This window comes from Diospyros lotus, chromosome 14 (assembly GCF_014633365.1).
Source record: "Diospyros lotus cultivar Yz01 chromosome 14, ASM1463336v1, whole genome shotgun sequence".
In the NCBI taxonomy this organism is placed as follows: Eukaryota; Viridiplantae; Streptophyta; class Magnoliopsida; order Ericales; family Ebenaceae; genus Diospyros; species Diospyros lotus.
Window position 1 is genome coordinate 31,403,907 of NC_068351.1, and position 23,411 is coordinate 31,427,317.

The 23,411-nt window shown below is 34.0% G+C and overlaps 1 protein-coding gene across 1 annotated transcript in view; it reads left to right on the top strand.

Moving 5' to 3' along the window:
* The first annotated feature begins 779 nt into the window (after window positions 1-779).
* The window catches only part of LOC127790096 (uncharacterized), a 129,848-nt gene continuing 107,216 nt past the window's right edge, over window positions 780-23,411 (top strand). Inside the window, exons 1-2 of the mRNA XM_052319384.1 lie at window positions 780-964; window positions 1,002-1,112. Coding sequence (XP_052175344.1) covers window positions 1,098-1,112 — 15 coding nt within the window. The 5' untranslated portion in view covers window positions 780-964; window positions 1,002-1,097. The remainder of the gene's footprint in view (window positions 965-1,001; window positions 1,113-23,411) is intronic.

A 23,411-nucleotide genomic window follows, 5' to 3' on the forward strand; every position in this document is an offset into this window, starting at 1 on the left:
AAATATAGAAAAAGGAGAAAGAAAGGGAAGAGAAAATTAGGAGGAACATATTTAATTTACACAATTTATTAAATTGGGAGAAACTTATGACAATTTTAATAAAATGGAGCATATTTGTGTCTTTTAGTCAAACTTTAGAGGGTGGGGCGTCATTTCTTATTTTATATTTACTGCTTAGGTGTGACCAATTTGGTTAGTTAAGCATTACTCAAACTGAATAAATCAAATTCATATTAAAAATTAAACTGAATTAATCAAATAAATGCTCAAACAAAACAAATCAACAAATCAAAAAAAAAAAATTGAATTGAATGCAGAAACTAAAAAACAAAAAAAGAGAAAAAAACAAAAGGGAAGGGTAAAAATGATGTCTTTTTTGATATTTTGATCAGTTTGATTATTTTGAATTTTTTTAATACGGGGATCAAATTAAATCAGAATAACTAAAATTATTAAACTTAAAAACTAAATTGAATCCAATCAATCTATACCTTGAATCAAATTAAATAAATAATTTTAACAGTTTCAATCCAATTATTTTGATTTAAACAAAATGTTGTTCATCCGTACTTGGGACTGACTTGGGAGCTAAGGAAACCCAATGAAGAAGTAATCAGATCGCGTAATGCAGCCTTTAAATGGACGCACCAGTTTTTGCCACGTGTCGAGGGACCACCGGTCCTTTTTGGGCTGGAAAATTGGAAAGGGGAAGAGGACTTCGGCGATGACTCTTTGGTCTTTGCCCCCACCTTTGTCTCCTTGTTTTTTTGCTTTCCACTCTCTTTCCTTTCTCTTTCCCCACTCTCAAGTCTTGGGACGCAAGATAGTGTTTGTATTCTAAAACCGTAATTATGTATCGTCTTCCCGGACATCTCCGTACGCATGGACTAGAGTACAAATAGCCAGCAAGAGTGCAGTTTGAAGTTAGAACGCAACACAAGAACAAGAGCAAGGCAACCTGAACGTACCTGCTGCTGTGCTGATCGGACCGGACTCTGAAGGAAGACGTTCAAGGTCGGGGGGACCAATCTGTATCTGCATCACGCCATCAACTATCTCTCGCCGCTGAGCTCAACACCAAGGACGTCCACTTCCTCATGGAGCTCATCCAGGTAATTATATATATACGTAAATTTGTATATGCACCATGCAACCAAAAAATAAAAATGTTCATTTGCAGCAGCCCAAATACATATTTTAGTCCATTTATTTGTACCTTTTTTATAAATTTAGACACTTAAACTTTTTATTACTTTAATTAGACTATGCGATTTTGGGTCATATACATACTTTCATAAATTTGTTGAGAACAATAAGTTAAGTATAATTTAGGAATTTAATTGAAATAACAAATGTTTAGTAGTGTAATTGATACGAAATTACATAATTTAAAAGTGTAATTAAAATAAAAAAATTAAATATTAAAAAAAAAACATATAACTACAAGAGATAAAATATGTATTTTGCCTTTGGCAAATTGGAGTTGGATTTTTAATTTTTGTTGTTGAATATTGAATATTTAAAAAAATCGATTTAGTTTTTTTTTTATTTTGGGTTTAAGATGTTATGAAATGAATATTTAAAAAAAAAATGATTTAGTTCTTGAAGGTGTTAAGAAGTCCCAACCAGAATTTGGATGGACTAGAGCACCAACAGATCTTTCTTGGCTTTATGAGCCAATCAAAGATAAATCTAAAAGAAAAACATGAGTAATAAACTCAAGCAAGCCTTAAGAAAGTTTACCGTGAAGGAAAGCAACAAACATAAGTCATATCACCTATATGACAAAATCACTTTTGAAGAAGTTGATAATGCTAGAAATTACTCTTTAAGAGAATTATTAGAAAAGATTTTATATGAAACTAATAAAATCAACCATCACAAGACTAAGAGAATATACTTAGCCAAGACAAAAGACCATACACAGGTTATTAATGCAATAACAAAAGAAGATGTATTAGATGAATTCAAGAAAAACTTAGGTTATTTCCATATCGTTGTCATTCAAATCATAGTCAAATGGTTAGGAAATGAAAGTATAGAAATACCAATCAAAATGGCAGTTAGAGATGAAAGAATTCTAGATGAAGCTAAATCAATCCTTGGATTATGGTCTAATAACCTTTAGACAGGTGTAGTACACACGGTATTGTACTTAGATTATTTGTTTTCAGTAGCAAATGAAAACATTGATCAAGTGTTAACCGTGTATATTAAACCAACTTTAGATCTTTTAGAAGGCTCTAAACAAGTCTCTACAAGTATCAAGGTTTATATGTCATGGATTGATTCACCACATGCGTATTGTAACTATTATGATGGATTTAATACAAATCGCTTGAAACAAGGTCAAGCAATAATAATCAAAAACTCAAACATGAATGTAATAGACATTCCACATGCAATCCTAGTTGAACAGGTTACATGGGACGTAGAATTTCACATCCCAAAAGCAAAACCAACACTCAAAGTAGGCCAAGCAAGCAAACTAGAATACAAACTACAAGCTAGAAATGGTCTACACATCAGGTTAGCTAAGCCAGTCTTTTGTCTTAGTTAAGTATATTCTTTTAGTCTTGTGACGGTGTATTTTATTGGTTTCATATAAAACCTTTTCTGGTAATTCTCTTAAAGAGTAACTACTAGCATTATCAACTTCTTCAAAAGTGATTTTGTCATACTACTGATATGACTTATGTTTGTTGCTTTCCTTCATGGTAAGCTTTCATAAGGCTTGCTTGAGTTTATTACTCATGTCGTTCTTTTAGATTTATCTTTGATTGGCTCATAAAGCCAAGAAAGATCTGTTGGTGCTCTAGTCGATCCAAATTAATTCTGGTTGGGACTTCAACACCTTCAAGAACTAAACCATTTTTTAAATATTCATTTCATAACATCTTAAACCCAAAATAAAAAAAAATCTAAATCATTTTTTTAAATATTCAATATTCAACAACAAAAGTTAAAAATCCGATTGCAATTTGCCAAAGGCAAAATACATATTTTATCTCTTGTAGTTATACATGTCTATAAAGTATATTGCAGGTACTAACAATTTTATTGCAAGTCTCTTGACAAGGAACTTAGCCTTCTCAGAGACACAATAAAAGGGCACGAACACATGTGCACAAGTGGATATTATGCCACAACAATCCAATGTCAAAAGTTTGGAAAGCCAACAAGACAGTCATAGTTTGTTTCTTGATGCAGGTTAATATTTCCAATGGCATCAACATCTAGCAATAAGTCCTTTGATGAGGAGATTCAACTCCTTGCAATGAAAAGGCAAATAGCTATGCCAAAAATTCAAATTCTAGGAGCCAAGCGAAGTAAAGGTATGGATTCCAACTCTATACCAAAAGAGGCTAGTGAGCCCAAAATCAGGTCTAATGAGCCTGAGAAAAGCCCAAAGGCTTTAGGTGGTTATTTCCCACCAAACAGTTATAAAGATGCAATAGCAGCATCAAGCAAGCTAATTCCACTAGCTGGCAACAACAAAGGAAAAGCCAAAATGACCAAACCTCAAGGAGGTAAAAACTGGCTAAACCCTACTGCTTTAGTTAACAACAATCCGAAGCCCATTGCTCAGGACAAAGCCAGTGGAGGCCCAAAACCCAAAGCTTTTGAGCCCAAGTCTTTTACTACTATTGATGAGTTACAAGCCCAACACTCACTAAAAATAGAAAAAGCCAACCCAATGTGCTTACGCCCACGAAAACCTATTAATCAAGAAAAAGAGTCAAACCAAAGACTTGGCCCTAAAAAGATCAAACCATGGAAGCCTTCATCCCAAAGGCTCATGACCATAGAACAACTAGGTATCCTTACCAAAGTCTTCAACCACATTAGACAAGGTACCGGTCAACCTAACCCTGTTCGTGAAGTTGAATCTGAATTTCACAGACTCAACAAGCTTATCAAAGCCCAGAACTTGGCTTCTAAGAGAGAATATTTTCTTGAACTCTCAGAAACAATCTACAATGAAGAGATCGATCTCACTTCGTTTGTTCCCGATGTTGAGATTAGATATAACATTTTCGTAGAAAAAATAGTACCCTCATTCTTCTGGAGGTACAACCGTTGGTCACAACTATTTAATTCCATCAATAGCAAACCTTGGACAGAAATGTTAGCCGAGTGTTTTTCTGAAAACTTTGCAAAATTATTTTCTGAAAATGGTCAGATTTGGGATGGCATAACCCATCATTGTCAGATTTTAATCTCCAAATCAATTTGCTCTGAAATCTTCTTAGAATTATTCGAGGGAGGTTTTATCAATTCCATCATCCTCGATGAACATTCTTCAAAAATGGCAAAAGATATCCCCCCATTAAAAGATTTCATTGAATTTCTTGTATCCACTCAGAGTTACCGTCAAACGGAAAATCAAGGACATTTTGGCATTGAAGTAATCTCTGCACCCCCGAGATTTCAAGTCAAAAATTGGAAGACATTCAATGACTTCCTTGAATCCAAACCAGCTATCTTTCCAAGTATTCATATACTAAGAGAGCAACAGGATGTTAGAGTAAAAACCCAATACTCTATCAAAAGTGTTATAGCAGGGAGTAACAATGCCTTCGATCGAGCGAACAAATTGCAGATTCTTGAAGACGTTATCAGCGATCTCAATCAACATTATGTCTGGAGAGACTGCAAAAGGATCACATGTATGGCAGAAAACATCCACAATAGATGCCACCTTGCCATCAAGCTTTTTGAAGATGATAGCTATCTGCAAAAGCAAATTCCCTATCTTCGAGTTGAAGACCCTGATGCTTATGAAAGCAATGTAGCATCCGAAGCAAGCAAAGTATCCAACCAGCCGTTAGAAGATGACAAAGGAAAAGAAGAGCATCCACCGAAAAATGAGGAAGCACATGAAGACTAGGGTCCACAAAGGACAATAACGTAGTCTCCACTATGTAAGATGCCAGCAAGCATCAAGTTTTACGGGGCCCTTTCACTTTGATGGCTCTTGTACTTTGTAGTCTTTTGAGTCAGCATTGACTAGTCCGGTCCTAAAGGCAGCCGAACATGTGCTGTGATGCTTTAGTTTGTTGGGTCACCTTTTGCTAAAGCAAAGATGCCATGCTTAGCATCTAAGCAAAGCAGAAGGCCTTCTCCTTTATATAAGGGGAAGTGAGTCAGTCAATTTGGTATCGGGAGATATTAGAAGCATTAAGAAACCTCTTGGTGCACAAACAAAGTATGAGTGAGTAGTCCCTTAGGGGCTCCAACGAGAGCTGAGATGGGATTGTAAACTACAAGCTCAAGTATGTAAGTTTTTATTTCTTGAATAAATTTCAAATTTTCTCTGAATATATATTACCTTTAGATGCTCTGGAGATTACTATACTATAAGTGTGAACATCGTTATTCGAACAACACTTCGAGATGGATGTCTTGAATGAGAAAAACAACTTTGATAGAAATATTTTAAAGATGAAAAAGATTTTTCAATATCCCTATGAATGCTTATATTGAAGTTGTGTTTCTTCTAAGCCAGAGTAAATTGAGTTGTTAACCGATTATGCGATGGACTGCGACAGGTGTGTTTTGAAAAGGTTACTTTTGAAACAATTGAGAATATTGACAATGGGCTGACCTTCAGAAAAATTTATTTTCAAGGGAAAAATAATTCAAAGTTTTTCTGTTGATGTTTCTTGTTTTAACATCTTTCTTCACAAGGATGGTATAGTCCAATGAGCATGACGGAGTATATTCATTAAGAAATTTGAAAGGTTATTGTTGAAATATATTACTTTGCATCACAAGTAAAGTTTACTTCTATCAAGTACAACATTCCCTTGGAGAACCCCAAATTTCATTCATATATAAATTGTTTTATATATCCCTGTGTTATACTGCTTTGCATGAGCACAAACACACTACATAATGATATTTTATTCTTGTGTTAGTTTTGATGATGAAAAACAAATGATTTATATCTTAAGTCAAGTATATGATTTTTCAACAAAAATCAACTTCAATATCAAGTACTACTTTGTGAAAATAAAAACTAAATTAATTACATGTATGGAGATTTACAAAAATAAGTACTAAGATTTAAAAGAATCTCTTAAATCATTTTTACAAATTGATTTTAGACCATTGGATAAATGAAGCAAAATATTTTGAAAGGCAAAATTATAATGGCCCATAAATGGGTCTAGGAAATGTGGCCCTATATTATGTGTGTTGTATTTGGCAATATTTGAGCTAAATGTTGGAATTATTTTAATGAGCTTGAAATGCTTAAAATGAATGGGATTTTTGTGTGTGAGAAGGCAAGAGGTTGAAATTCTAAGCAACTATGTAAAAGTGAATTGTTGAAAAATTATAAGTGTGTATTATTGTTGAAATTTCAAAATCAATGAAGCTTTGAAAAGTCAAATGGAAAGGAGTGAAAAAGTTAAGCGGAAAGGAGTTGAAAAGTTAAAGTTTTAAGAGGGTATAAATGAAATTGTAAAAGGGTAATTTGGGAATTGGAAAAAGAAAAAGAAAAAGAAAATGAAAATAAAAAAGAAAAAAAAGAATATATATGTATATATATATATGAGAAAAAGGGAAAAAAATTTCTCTCTTCTCGACTCTCATTTCTTTTTCTCCTCTTTGCCTTCTTCTTCTTCTTATCTCTATTTCTTTTCTTGAATTTGAGGCTTTTGGAAGTAAAGTTGGTGGCTCTAGCAACTTTGGTCTTCATCTTAATCATCCAAAAATTTGAAGACAAGTTCTCGTTTGCACTTGTTTTCATTTTGTTGTGCATGTAACATCCCAATAATTTGGGAATAGTTAATAATTATTAATTTTTCTATTTATAGTGATTTGTGATTTATTGGAATTGTGTGGATTTTAATAATTTGGTGGAAGAAATAATTATTGTATTTAAGGTGAATATTGAATATTTGTGGGTTTAAGGAAAATATTAATTATTATGTGTTGAAGAAATGGACAAGTAATTATTAAAAATTTTAGCGTATGAGAGTTATTAATAAGGGGGGTGCATGTGATAATTTTTGAAAGTAGTGGGGTCTAAATGTAATTTTTGAAAACTATATTGGGATTACTTTAAAATTATCTAGGTGGATATTGTGATTGAGGAAGCTGGTAGCACATGCGGTCGGGCACGCAAGGGGGTAGCCTTGGGGTTGTGGGTTCAAGGCTTAGGCTTATGCGCGCTGGAGAGGTTTTTCCTTATCTAAAACGACGTCGTTTTGAGGCTAGAGGCAGTGGTGCACTAGCTGCCACGTGACAGCTTCTGGTGGCTCCTTTTTTTGCCCTTTTTTAGCCTTCAATTTACCTAGAGGTGTCAAAAGGGCCGGGCGGTCCGCAGGCCGCCCAACCCAGCCTGGGACGGGCCGGGCTTTGGCCCGACCCGTTACTATTCAAAAGGGGCCGGGCCAAGCCCGGCCACATAGGGGGGCCGGGCCAGGCCAAAGAAATTGGGCCCACGGCCCAGCCCGTCTAAGGGCCTAGCCCGTGGCCCGTTGGGCCTTTTTGGGTCGGGCTCTTATGGGCCAGTCAGTTAGGCCCTTTACTCATTTTTTTTTTATTTTGTTATTCTTTAATAATTATTAATATTAGATACTAAAAAAATTAATTTCGTAATATATATAAATAATAACCATCAATTTATTTAAAATTTTTAAGTTAAATTTTTTATATATTTATATTATAAATAAACATTCTCCTTTTTATATGTACATTATTTTTCATATCAATTCACAAGAAAATTTATAAGGCATATAGAATTTTGAAATATAACATGATGAAATAATATTTAAAACTTAAGAATTAAGATGAAAAAAATTTTAAAAAGAAAAAAATTGATTTTTATATTTGTATTATTTTGATATTTATATATGTATATATTATATGTATTATTTTTAAAACAAAATATTTAAAAAAAAAGGGTCGGGCCCGGCCTACTAGGCCCTGTGGGCTAAGGGCCTGGCCCGGCCTACTAGGCCCTGTGGGCTAAGGGCCTGGCCCGGCCCTCTAGCCCACGGGCTGGCCTGGCCCGGCCCCCTTGTAGAGGGGCCGTGGGCTGAGCCGGGCCTTATCCTTGGCAAAAGGGCCCGGGCCCGGCTCGGCCATTTTAGTAAAAGAGTCGGCCCGGCCCTTTTAAAAAGCTTGTGGGCCGACTCGGGCCGGGCCGGGCTGGCCCTTTTGACACCTCTAAATTTACCTGCGTTTCGAGCAGCAACAGTGAAGAAAATTGGTGAAGAAGAAGAAGTGCACAAAGGTGAGGAAAATGGAAGAAAATTCAATAGAAATTACAGATAAATTCAGTATAACTGAAGACTGAAGTAGCTAGGTGAGCAGGAAAATTATATTAAGAATATTGTATGGTTGGAATTTAATTTAGAAGGCGACTTAAGTAATTTTATGCTAAAATTGTAATATCTTGCAGTGTGTATCAATTTAGCGGTGGTGAGTAAAGAAGCACTGGAATCCACTGTTGAAAGGAAAACTCCTTACTCCCTTTGCAAGTCTCATTCGATTTATGAATTCCATCCCCTTCCTTATCCCGATTTGGTTTCAAAAATTATTTATATGCGTTATGATTATTAATTGTGTAAGTTGATTTAAATTAAACTAGATATGAGACTTTCGAGGTTTAATTTGGTAAGTGTTTACGGGGTTTTGTATCGCCCCTAATTCCTTGGGAATGATGTCGAACCAGTTAGGACTAAGTTCCTAGAGGGTTGAAAGGATTTGATTGTGTTTATGGTTTATCGCAGGTTCCAGTCGTGATGACAGGAGGCGTGAGTTGTTGACCATTTGGTGATACTGGAGAGAACCATCGACCGGGCCAAGGACGGTTATCGATTGGTTGATCCTAGTCACGAATTATCGACTGGTGCCTGATCACTATCGATTGACTCTGCCATTATGTGACATATTGCATGGCATTGCAGTGCATGGGGTTGGGCTTGCATTCATGAGAAATCATGTTTGTGTGTATTGGGAAGTGTGCGCATTGGCATAACCCAGTTGGCCTGTTGAGTGCCGACTCGGGTATTATAGGTGAGCATATGCATTTAGAGTATCCTATCTATGTGGGTGTAGCATGGCCTAATGCTTGGCTTATAAGGGCCTTGACATCACGTTAATGCTGCTAAAGCCATTGCATTTATTATTTGTTACATTGCATGGTTACAATTTGATATGGATTGTGGTATGGAGTTGACCATCGATAGCTATGAGTGGGAGCTGGGCTCCAAATAGCCATGACTTGAGAACTTTGGAATGTGGTTCTGATGGGAGCCTCGAGCTCGTGTGTATTGTGTTATGGGAGCCTCGAGCTCATGTATCTTATGCCAGCCACTCATGGTTGTAGCAGGTTTGTATGTTGGGACTTGGGTGCCAAGATGTGCATTTCTTATGTGGGCCCCAAGGATTTTTATGTGCATTGGTATATTTATGTTGAGCACTAGATATCCTATTACATGGTATAGTGTGGCATTATCATATGTGGCATTGCACTTCATGGGGTGTATTCTGGGTGAGATTTATTCCTAGCCTTATCACTGTTATATTACAGGGCGTATTCTGAGTGTGATTTATTTCCAGCTTTATTTTTGTTTTACCCACATTTGGTGGGATGTATTCCAGTATGGGAGGTCTATCCCCAGTCTTTTCTTTATTCTCCTATTATGCTTGCTGAGCCTTGTGGCTCACCTTATTTTGAACATCATTCCAGGTGTGGGAGTTGATGTCATGATTAGGACCATTTGGCGTGTCGATCTTAGGTGGCTGTGTGTATAGGGCAATCCCAACTAAAAAGATCTTTGAGGTATGAGTTGTAATCAAGGGCTCAGATAATGTATTTGTTGTTTTTGGATTGATTGATGTTTTATTATGTAAAGAAATGCCCCTTGAGATGTGTTTTTATATTTAAATTGCTTTTGTTATTGTATAGTTATGGGGCAAGATTCCAGCCCATGTATTTGAGTTATTAGTTGGTTGTAAATTTAAATTAAGAAAATTCTAAGTCGTCACAGTGCAAGTTCCTTTTCTTGTTTCTTCATATTGTTGTGAATCTATTTCCATTTTCTTTTGGGGGATGTAATTTAGGATCGCGGGGGCTTTTGGGGGTCTTTGGATCATGAAATTTTCGGAGTATTTTTTGGAAATTTTGGGGTTTTTGTGGAAGGTTGGGGTTTTATAACAATCTGGTTGATTGTGTTTTGTATAATTTTTGGTGGAATGTTGGTAAATTGAGGTTATGGCTGAAAAAAGGTCCTCTTGTATCTCATCTTTTCATGGAAATGATGTATTTGGGGGTTTGGATGGGTTATGGTGAGTTTTAGTTGATGTTGGGAGCATTTTGTTCCTCCATTTTCATTTCTGGGTCTCAAGAGTTGACTTTTTTGAGCGAAAGTCGACTCTGTATGTCAAGCTGTCAATTGAGTCGACTAATTTGATGTAGAAGTCGACTTTTGCGTATAACTTTCTGTGGTTATATCTGATTTGAGATCTTCATTTTGCATTGTAAAATAGGCTCGATAAGATTCATTTTGGTTTATATTTCAACCTATTTGGATAAGTTTTGAGTGGTCTTCTTTTGTTTCCAAAACATATCTAGACATTCTTGGCCGATTCTTATGCAGTTGTTATTATGTTTTGCGTATAGGGGACTTGGGTGAAATAAATGCCTAAATTAAAACATATTAGATGAAGATGCTTTCATAAAAACACCATTGAATGGGATAATGACAACAATATCATGGGAATGCATAGTTTGCATGTGATTTTGGAAATGAGAATGCATATGTGTGCAAGCTATATATATTGTGGCGGTCGATCCGCGTAATAAAGAGACGTCCCAACCAAGCTTGGTGGGAATTTCCTGATAAAGGGAGCTACAACTTGAATTGCCGCCTAGCATGGTCTAGTGGCTGCACTCCCACCCTGCAATTAAAACACAAAACAAAACACAATAAAAATTTTATATTTTTTTTCTTTATTTAGGTGAGAAGTTTATACTCGTCAGTGTACGAGTGCAGTTGTAGTCCAAATTTAAATTTATATTTTCTGAATGAGTCCAGGTCGTCCACTGAGAGATTTATTTATGGCAAAATAAAAAGAATGTCACACACAAGTACACACGCATTTGGACAAATTGGCAACAAAGTTTTTTATGGTTTTTTTAAACAACAGATACTAGAAAATAAATTAAGGCAGTAATTGAAATAAATACTTAAAGTGAGAATATAAAATTGGATAGTACTTGAGTTAAGACAATTTCAGTGCCAACCCGTTGATTCCCAAATTTTAGCAGAAAAGATTAGCAACATTAATTTAATTTCAGATATGAGAGTTTGTTATTAAATGCAATTAGAGATGATAATAGTTCTAGTTTAAGCAATCACCATACATGATATGCGGGATTCTAATTGAAGCAATTACCATAAATTCAATTGCAATTAATACACAAAACAACTAAATTAATCATCCGACTTTGGGTATGATAGCGTTTCCAGTTCTAGTAACTATCATGCGTGACATGAAAGCTCTAAGTTAGGCTTACGCTCCAATCCAAACCTAGTGATTTCTCAATAATCAAAACATACTCATACTGAAGTTTAAATTAATGTTACTCATTTAAAGCATAGCTTTCTTTGGGAATCATTGGCGTTGGACACTGTCCTTGCCTTAACCCAAGATTAGATTTAGCTACTCATTTCCATTTAAAAGTTAATTGACATGAATTTAAACGACGTAATTTAAATAACAGAATTTAAATGACAAGAATTAAAATAGCAGAAACTAACCGGCCATTTAGGTGGTGGATAATTTAAATGACAAGAATTAAAATTGAAGAAATTTAAAGGCATAAACTAACCGGCCATTTAGGCGGTGAATAATTTAAATGAAAAGAATTAAAATTACAGAAATTTAAAGACATAAATTAACCAGCCATTTAGGCGGTGAATAATAAAGTAACAATAAATGACATAAGAATTAAAAAGAAGAAATGAAGGAAGTAAGATCACAAGAGAGAATATTAAAGAAAAGGGGAAAGAACAAGAACAATTCTCAAAGAGAAAATTATAAGGAAACAACTAAACTTTGATTCAAGAATAATAATTACACTTACAAATGCAATCAAGTGAGTTATTTATAGGCCACAAGATGCAATACAAACCACATAATTTCAATTATTCAATTAGACATAATTATATCTAATGGGTACTCACACACTTAAAGTTAAATGGATTTTAGCTATAATACACATCTAATATTAAATGGATTTTAGCTAAAATACATACCTAATAAAGGACTCATAAAGTTAAATGGATTTTAGCTATAATATCCACCAAATAGTTAAATGGATTTTAGCTAAAAAACACAACTAAAGCTCTCACATAAAAAATAAAAATAGATTTCTATAAATTGGTTTTTTAATCTTCATTAGGATTAAAAATAATCCTTGGGCCTTCTCCAAATAATATCTTCCATGGGTTGCTCAAATTGGGCCTTAATTCTTCATGGGCTTGAATTCTTCATGGGTTTGAATTCTTCATGGGCTTGATTTCTTCATGGGCTTGATTTCTTCATGGACTTTAAGTCTTCATGGGCTTTAATTCTTCATGCCTACAAAAAAAAAAAAAAACTAAAAAAAATAATAATAATTTAATGTTATTAATAAATTATATTATATATATATATGTATTACACATGGCACACATATATATATTAGATTATATTATATATATATATATATATTACATGCATGCATATAATGATGTATATGTATTATATATAATTTTATATATTATTATTATTTACTTTAGAACTTCATTTCATTCATCTTTCAATTTAAACTTGCATATAACCATAAAATATATATTAATATGTAATTTAAACCATATTTAAGATCAAAAGAAGGATATAATTATAACAAAATTTTTACAAAATTAACCACTAATCATCTAGGTTGGGGGGGTGGATAACAGTCCACCATATCTATGGTATAAATACATGGCATACCATTATTCATTATGCATTAACATGTGGCATGATTGAATGCGTGGCTAGTGACGGTTTAGTCATGGTGGGAAAATGTTAGATGCATATTGTTCATAATGACACCAAAACTATTCCTCTTGGGGTAAGGGTTTCATAAGAGTGTTGTCGACTAATTGTATTGTTGCCATACGTTTTGCCTCCATTCATTGCTCATAATTGTTATTATATATATACTTGTTAAGTCTTGTGGCTCATATTATTTTTCTTACACCATTTCAGGCAAAGGCAAGGATAAGGCCAGAGAAAAGGGCAAGTCTAGCGATTTGTGAGTTGGGAATAGCATGTATATATAGTCACCCTAAACTAAAAGATCCTGGGGAGTATGTATTGGTGGGGGAAAAATGGTGTTGCTGTATTTTGTAACTTTACCTAATTTTTCCTTCTAAATTGGGGATGTGTAAATGTAAAGGAATAGCAACTAATTTTGTATAATGACTTGAATTACGTGATTTTAATGGTCTTTAAGATTTGTGAGATTGCATGTGGTTGTTTAAGTTAAATTTGTTCTACTCCATCTTTAGCGACTTTCTCATGGATCACTTATGCTAACGGGTGCTCCAGGAGACTAGCCATTACAAAAAGACCATGCATGCTCTTTATAGATTGATTTTTTTGTCTTTAACATGATATTAATGATGAAATTCAAATGTATTTTATGATTAAATTATTTTGTTAATTTTTATTAACTTGGTGCTCTAAATTTCGTTTATATGATTTATCAAGCACCAAAATAAAAATTAATTTTATCATATGTCAAAAATCTTGTTATAAATCTCTTAATGACATTTGAAATATTATGTTTCTATTTGATCAAAATTGTTGAATAAAAATTAAATCCCATGCCAAAATATCTTGTGATAAATTTCTTAATGGCATTTGGAATATTATGTTTTTAATTGATTAAAAATGTTGAATGACAATTAGTTTTAGCAATTTAATGCAAAAAATCTTGTGATATATTTTTTGATGGCATTTGGAAATATTATTCTTTTATTTGATTAAAAATATTATACCAAAAAAGTTATTTTTTCAAAGAGCTTAAAAATAAAACCAATGTTGTTGCTCCCTTGACTCAAACTTATGTCACTAGCCAAGCCCAAGACTAAAGTATGAGCATGGAACCACTCCAATCATGAGCTCCTTGTTTACTTATGTGCGCAAAATTAATTATATAATAATCTGAATCCCAATGATTTTTTATCTTGGCAAACTGCTGACATTTTATTTCAATATGTCGATCGTTTTTATAAAACTATTGATAGTTTTTATTAAACTGTCGACCGTTCAAATTTTGCTATTATTTGTTGAATGTCGATAACCCTTACATCAAAGCTGTCGACAGTTCCTAAAAACTATATACTGTTTTTGTCTAAAATATGACAGTTGTTTGAATTTTTAAGCTAACTATCAACCATTTCTTTGATACTGTCGATCGTTTTTATCGCAGAATCTCTCCAATGGCTAGTTTTGCAGGTCAAACGGTTAGAAAATGACTAGTTTCTTTTGGGATATCTATAAATACAACTCATGGATGAAAGTGAGAAGGCTATTGGATGAAAATGAGCTTATTTGATATTGCAAATTATTTTTGGACATACAAAAGTTTGTGTTTTAATTTTTCTCTTAAAGGCTTTACACTTAATTTGTTTCATTTGATTCAAACTTTGCATTTTACATTGAGAGATCTTGTAACTAAGAGATTTATCTCTTAAATTCTCTCTTTATTATTCAATTCTTGTATTTCTTAGCTTGTAAGCTAGAGGGCCTACTTGTGTATAAGTAAGAGATTTGTAATTTTCTAGTCTTAAACTAGAGGGCCTACTTGGGATCAAGTAGGAGGTTTTAGTGAATTAATTTAAAATCCTTAGTGAAAACTAAGATAGTGGATTATATTTGGTTTAACTCGAACCACTATAAATTCGTTATACTCTTTATCTTTCTTACTTTATATTCCTTAAGGTTTGCATTTGTCATTTTATATGTTTTATGTTTTAAATCATTAAAATCTCATTTGGATAAAAAGTTTTCAAGTTCTATCAAGCATTTCAAACCTATTACATAATAGTCTGAAAAGAGACAAAAATATGTCAAAAATAGCAGATTTATCTACAAATTTAATGGGTATGGTTCAGGAGGTTTCCTTCCAAGCCTACAACCAAATGGAATTAGGTTCAAAACGAAACGAGAACAATCGATCCTTTTTTGGAAAAACCCAGTCAAATTAAGGCTGACCAAATAACTTAATTTATTAAATTACACAAATTTGATATCACTAACAAAAAATATACTACGAAAACATTTATAATTTAATTTTATGATTTAAATACTCAATTAATTAGATATGTTTAATTAATGAGACAGAGAGAGAGATGGGGGTTTTGTGAGAGGTAGAGCTAAAAGGGAGAAAGAGTCATGTGAGAGAGAGGGAAAATGGGAGTAAGGGAAAACAATGGCTAGTAAGGAAAAAGAATGAGTGGATTGAAAAGGTAAAAAATATAAAAAAAAATATTTGGGTAGCCAAGGGGTAGCTAGAGGGAAAAATAGCATTTCCCATTGAAATTTGAGTTCTCTCCAAATATTATATTATATTATTATATATAACATATTGTATATTATATATTTGTTGTCTTCTTCCCAAGTCTTTACAAATATATAATATATTATATAATTATTATTAGAAAAGAGGACAATAATTTCTAGCATTTTTTGTCTTCATCTATTTTTGTCAAATTAATTTAATTTGAAATTAAAATTTTAAAAAGGATAAGAGATGGAAAGCTATACAAAGGCTTATCATTGCGCCAGCAAATTACCAATTGAAATTTGGGGAGCAGGCGTAATGGAAAGGGCAAATTAAAGTTTGGGGAGACTTATCCTTCTCCCCATTCTACTAATTCCTTTGTAAATATAATATATATATTCTTCGTTCTGGCTATATATATATATGTTAGGTTTGTGACTTAAAATGTATTGGGTCAAGAGTTGGGTTGGGCCAATGGTGTTTTAAGCCCAAGCCCAAGGTTTATTCTTTTATCCTAAAGCCATTCGTGTCCCTTGGCCCATGTTTATAGAAGGCGGGCATTTGGGGGAAATTGAAGAACCCTTTCACACACACACGGGAAACCCTAATCCGAAACACAGAGAGAAAGGGCAAGAAGAAGAACAGTGCACGCGAAGAGCAAGATCGAAGATCGAAGGAAGGTGCTCGACAATCAGAAGGAACGAAGAAGCGTGCGACTCCAATCTTGTCTCACGATTAGTATGTATCACTTGGGGTGGTTCATCTGAAGTGTCGTTTGCATTTTATTATGATATGGGACCCATGACACTACTAAATGTCAATCTTGGTCTAAGGGAAAAATGGTAATTTTGTCATGAGATGACATAAATTACGAATCATAATCAAAGAGTTTGATTAGGAGTAAGACTCTATAAATTGCTCTTTACCATCTTCATAATGAACCTATAAGGTCACACACAAACAAAGAGAAGTTTTATGAAAAAATTCAATGGGACTGAAAAGTGTTTTGGGCCCGGACAAATTTGTGGGTTTTTGGCGTGAGCTAACACTCGCGAAAAAGTCAACAGGATGTCAAAAAGGAACAAGCAAAACCAGGAGAAAAAATGGCAATGGGTCGTGTCAAGCATGGCCTGGGGCCTGCCCGTGTGCGACCTAGTAGGTGCCTAACATGGCTCGCATGGGCCAAGGGGGTAGCCGGGCCACACATGGCCCACACGACCCATCGATATGCTGGCACTACAAAAAAATCAACATTTAGCGGTGGTTTTTTTTGCATTTAGAGGTGGTTTTTTTTTTTTCACTTAGCGGCAGTTACCGCTAAGTAATTTAGCGGCGATTTTGAAAACCACCGCTAAGTCAGCCGTCGCGGAGCGTTTAGCGGCGGTTTTAAAAACCCCTGCTAAAAATTTAAAAAAAAAATTTAATTTTAGCGGCTGTTTCAAAACCACCGCTAAAATTAATAAAATAAATTAAATTGTTAATTTTAGCGACGGCTAAAATTAAAATTTTAATTTTTTATTGCCAGCCCACGCCGGCCCCGCTCAACCCTTGCGCGCCATGTGGCGATGTTGGAAATTAAATCCCAGCGCGCTCTCCCCAAGTTTAGAACCCAAGACCCCTTGTGCGCACGCGTGCACGCAAACCACCTGATCTGCGAAGAACTCCTTAACATATATGTACATATATATATTATATACTAATCTAACAACTAATTTTTAGAATTATATTTTATATTTTTTAATATATATTAAAAATATTTATTAATTGATTATTTTTAAAAGAATAATAGAATAAATTAAAAATAAATTAATTGAGTTAAATTAAATAAATTAATTGATTAAAAATAAAAAAATAAGATTTTATATATATTTTAAAAATTATTAAAATTTTATATATTAAAATTTTGTTAAATTTATTTTTATTTTTTTAAATTATATTTTTAATGAATTTTTCTATTAATTTAAATGCAATTTTAAATTTATTTTTAAGATTTTATATTTATTTAATTTTTAATTATTTTCTTAAGCAAAATTCAGATTTTAGTATTTCAAATTAAAATTAAAATTTCATATTTTAGTATTTCAAATTAAAATTAAAATTTTTAGTATTTCAAATTAAAATTTCAGATTTTAGTATTTAAAATTAAAATTAATTATTTAATTTTTTATGAAAATAATAAATTTTAATATTTCAGATTTTTATTTAATTTTAATTTTTAATTATTTTTTTTGAATTTAGCGACGTTTTTCAAAAACTGCCGCTAAATTTAATTGTTGGAATATGTTTATAGATGATTCAATCGGAGCTGTAATGAATTTTCTTGAATTTTTGAATAAGTAGTGTTGTTTTTCGAAAACTGCACAGTTGCGTCAACTTCGTTGATGTTTCTGGAAAATTAGACTCTTCAGTTTTAAGGAATTGTTTTCATTATTTGATTCCTTATCAAGTTAGCTTTGAAACGGTATATCATATGCCTTGATCTGACTTATATTGAATTTTCTAGGAGTTTTTGATTGCATAGTGCGCAGTTTCTGAAACTGCGTGTGCGAGTTTTGATGTTGTCATCAACGAAAGTTGTTTTATGAAATTCCCAGATTTGAAATCAATTATTGATTGACATTCTGGAATTTTAGTGATGGGAACATCCAGATTGAATCATTTAAAATTCAAATGACATAATTTGAAATATCATAATCTATTTAAGCAAAAACAATACACATGAGATGTTAATTGTTTGTTTGTTTCTATGAATGTCTTATGTGAGCATGGCTGATCATGGACTTGGGCAACAAACCTATTGGGATGTAATTAATTTTGGATAAATGGGATCTACGAATCCCACCTCATCTCTATTTCTCGTTGTACATTCTCTTCTCCTCGTTATGTAATCCCCTTGACTTATCAAGGTTTCTTTACTTATTGTAACAGAAGAAGAATGAAGATGGATGCACGAGGACATGAAGGAAGGCTCCGAGAAGATTAGTTTACATAGATAGGTTTTAGTTTATGAGATGAGCTTGTAGTTACGCACCTAGGCGTGACCTAGGGAATCGCTAAGGCTAAGCGATTCACAAGTCCATGATCATGCGTTTACTTTTCCGTTCTTATTGCTTTTATATATTCATGTGATGAATGTATGTTGGATAATATGATTATCAATATAAAAAAGAGACATAAAATAAAATTGAGCTAAAGCAAGAACTACACACGAAATTAAGGGGTAAATGTGGAACATTAAGAGTGATTCACATAGCCTTCTTACCAATTTATGTGTGGATTGATGATTTTAACTTTGCGAGTTAAAGGGACAACCCGAGGCTCACTTAGAAAGGAGATCCAGTGAAACTCATTAGAACATGAGATGAAATGTGGTGGGAGAGTCGTGTGGTCCGCAAGGTACACCCGAGGTCCATATGATGAACCTATTCATGTCACGAAATTGTAGGATCCCTTAATCATGGATACATGTCTGCAAGGCACACCCGAGGTCATGTATTGCGTGAAGGCTGAATAATAGTACAAGTTGCATAGGATGCAATTGGTAAGAGTTACCTACCCGCTAAGGTATGCACATGGTCGTAGGGCACACCCAAGATCATGTCATACATGTTGGTGTGGATTGTAATACCCACTAGGAAGCCCAATAGTTGGATTTCCCTAGATGTCCTTGTGTGGCTTGGACTTTTAGAAAAATAGTGGGAGACCTTAAGGATAAAGTCGGCTTCTTATTGTATTATTAATCAAAGTCCAATTTGCTAATTATCCTCTATTATCTTACATTCTCCAATTATTCCTATAATTATGTCTTCATCATATGGCAATGATCTACTGAAAAGAATTTACTTCCATTTCAATAAAGATGGGCATTGGAAGAGGGATTACAAGCTTTATCTGGATGTGATCTAGAAGAAGAAGCATGTTGATGCTTCTAGGGGTATGTTCATATTTGAACTAAATTTGTCACCAAAAAAATAGTTCTTTATGGGTATTAGATACCGGATCTACAACTCATATTTGTAATGATTTGCTGATAATGACAAATAGACATTCATTGTTGCATGGAAATGTGGACTTGCTTGTGGGAAATGAAGCAAGAGTTATTGCATTGCAAGTGGGAGATATCACACTCTCGTTGGTGAACAATAAGACTCTAGTTTTGACCAAATGTTATTATGTCCCTACAATAGTCAAGAACATCATTTCAATTTCTAAATTGTCAGTTGATGGTTTTAGGCTATTATTTGAGGACAATGGTTATTTTCTCTTCCTAAATAAAGAGTTATTTGGACATAGCACACTACAAAATGGTCTTTACATTCTTGATATGCATGATGATGTGTATCACATTGAACCTACCAAAAGAAAAAGGAATGAATCGAATATGGGATATCTTTGGCATTGCCACCTTGGTCACATGAGTGAGAAAAGACTTAACAAGTTAGTCATTGAAGGCTACTTAGGACCATTTGATTATGAATCTTATAGTACTTGTGAATCCTGTATTAAAGGTAAAAAGACTATGGTTCCACTTGTAAGACAAGGGGAAAAGGCACTAGACTTGTTGGACCTAGTACATATTAATGTATGCAGCCTAATGTCCGTACATGTTAGAAGAGGATATTCGTATTTCATCACCTTTATTGATGATTACTCTAGATTTGGATGTGTATTTAATGAAATACAAATCTAAAGTTTATGAGTTTTTCAAGCAGTATAAAGTAGAGGTAGAGAAACAAACTAGTAAGAGTATTAAAATCCTTCAATCAAATCGAGGCGGTGAATACTTAAGCCATGAGTTTCTTGATTATCTCAAAGAACATGGGATTAGATCTCAATGGACACCTCCTACTACCCCATAATTAAATGGAGTGGCTGAAAGGAGGAATCGTACTTTACTAGACATGGTGTGATCTATGATGGAACTTGCAAACCTTCTATTATCATTATAGGGTTATGCCCTAGAAATAGCAGGTTATTTCCTGAATAAGGTTCCAAGCAAATCAATGTCTAATACTCCACATGAGATGTGGATTGGGAAGAAATTGGTTCTAAATCATATAAAAGCATAGGGATGTCCTGCATATGTTAAGAGACTGAACCCTGATAAACTTGAGGCTAAGAGCTCCAAGTACTACTTTGTGGGATATCCAAGAGAATCTCAAGGATATTATTTTTACAATCCAAATAAGCAAAAGGTGTTTGTCTCCAAAAAGTTATTTTTCTAGAGGTTGAGTTACTCGAAGAAAAAAACCATGGATAATAGAATAGATCTTAAAGAAATTCAAGAACCACAAGTAAAGGATACCAATGAACCTATTCAAGAACTTTCTAAAACGGTTACACTATGTAGGCCTATTAGAACTTCGAGACCACCTGAGAGGTATATGGGATATATCGATCAAAATGGTTAAAATATTTTGATTATGAAGGATGAGGATCCTGACTTACGAAGAGGTAATAGCTAGTATCGACTCTGAGAAATGGCTTGAAGCCATGAGATCTAAAATGGACTCCATGTACTCCAACCAAGTTTGGAACTTGGTACATTCACTCGAGAGCATAAAACCCATCAGATGCAAATGGGTCTTTAAGAGAAAGACTGGAGTCAATGGAAATGTTGAGACCTATAAAGCTAGATTGGTTGCAAAAGGATATCATCAGAAACAAGGAGTTGATTGTGACAAAACCTTTTCTCCAATTGCTATGCTTAAGTCTATTAGGATCTTGTTGGCTATAGCTACACACTACGACTATGAGATTTGAAAAATGGATGTGAAAACAGCTTTCCTTAATTGAAATCTAACTAATGATGTGTACATGACACAACCTGAGGGTTTCATATCCAAGAGTTTCCCAAATCAAGTGTGAAAACTTAATAGATCCATTTATGGATTAAAACAGGCCTCTCGTAGTTAGAACATCCAATTTGATGAAATAGTCAAAACGTTTGACTTCATTAAGAATCCAGACGAGCCCTGTGTGTACAAGAAGATTAGTGGGAGTAAGATTATTTTATTGGTAATATATGTGGATGACATACTTTTGATTGGTATCCAAAACCTTCTCCATAAAAGATTTGGGTGAGGCATCCTACATATTAGGGATAAAGATTTATAGAGATAGATCTAATAGGATGCTAGAGCTAACCCAATCAACGTACATAGAAAATGTGCTAAAGAGGTTTAGCATGAAGAATTCCAAGAGATGACTCATTCCGATGAGTCAAGGAATTCACCTCTCTAAGAGGCATTCCCCAAAGACTTTTAAAGAGAGAAAGTATATGAGTAGGATACCTTATGCATCAGCTATAGGATCCATAATGTATGTCATGTTATGTATGAGGCCTGATATAGCACATGCTCTGAGTGTTACGGGCCGATATCAGGCAAACCCAGGTGAGGAACACTAGAAAATAGTTAAAAATATCCTTAAGTACTTGAGAAGAACTAAGGATATGTTCCTTGTTTATGGAGGAGATGAATTGAAACTTGAGGGCTTCACAAACTCTTGTTTTCAATCTGATGTAGATGATAGCAGATCCAATTCTGGATTTGTGTTTTTGCTAAATGATGGAGCAATGAGTTGGAAAAGTTCCAAATAAGAAATTACTATAGACTCTACTTGTGAAACAAAAGTACATTACAATATTAGAAGCGGTTAAGGAAGCAGTTTGGATGAAAAAGTTCCTCTTGGAACTAGGAGTGGTTCGAACCATAGTTGACCCAGTCTCTGTGTATTATGACAACAATGGGGCGATAGCTCAAGCCAAGGAGCCAAGGTCTCATTAGCTAACCAAGCACATTCTAAAGCGCTTCCACATCATTAGAGAGATTATAGGGAGGGCAGATGTAAAGATAAATAAGGTTTCTACCGAGGATAATATAGCATATCCATTTACCAAATCACTTTCACATAAATCTTTCGAGAAGCATCTTGGGAAGATGGGTATCTTATATAAGGGTGATTGGCTTTAGGTTAGGTGAGAGATTAATAGAGTTGTAATCTCAAAGCCAATCATAAGAGTTGTGATTTGGTTGCGCCTCTTATAAATTTTGGATATATTTTGATTAATAAAAGTATTTTTCCTTTTAATACATGGCAATGCATTCATCTTAATGTTTTCTTGTCTAGATGAAGCCCAAAGTGTGTAGCAATGTCAATCCGATTATGGTGAGATCATACTAATGAGACCGAATGACTGATGCTTCATTCTTAAACTATTCCCAGTCATAAGACTAAAGAGTAAGGCCTCTATAGTACCGTTAAGACTAGTACACACTATGAATGCTCGTAAGGAGGGTAATTAATCTTATTGACTACTTGTATGGTGACACTAATACAAGCATGTAAGTGCTCATTGGTGAATGAGTTCACTGAATGACCTAACCTGAGAACACCTAAATGGTAACTCTTACGAAATGTCAATTGGGACTTCTCTATGGCGACATATGCTAGTAATCTCTTTTCTTGAGGTACCACAGTTATCTATGAGAAGTGTCATGCTTTGATGCCACTGTTTGGGGTCCAGTAAGATGGGTCTCTAATAAGGTGGTTATTGGGTATGATCCGAATCGTACGAAAGTAGATGAGTACACAAGATATAATCTATCAACCTTAGTAAGAATCATAAAAGGTATATGCCTTATGTGAATGATGAAGTCACAACTCAAGAAGTCGTTGGCCAATGCGGATAGTTGAGAATTAATAAAAGTTATTAATTCAACTATAGGAGTTATGGACTTAGCATTCGTACACATAATGTCAGTTATTAACAGTTTAACATTTCATCATACTTTTAGACCGTACTAGGGCATTATGATAAAAGGATTGAATAGCACTGGGACTCGTT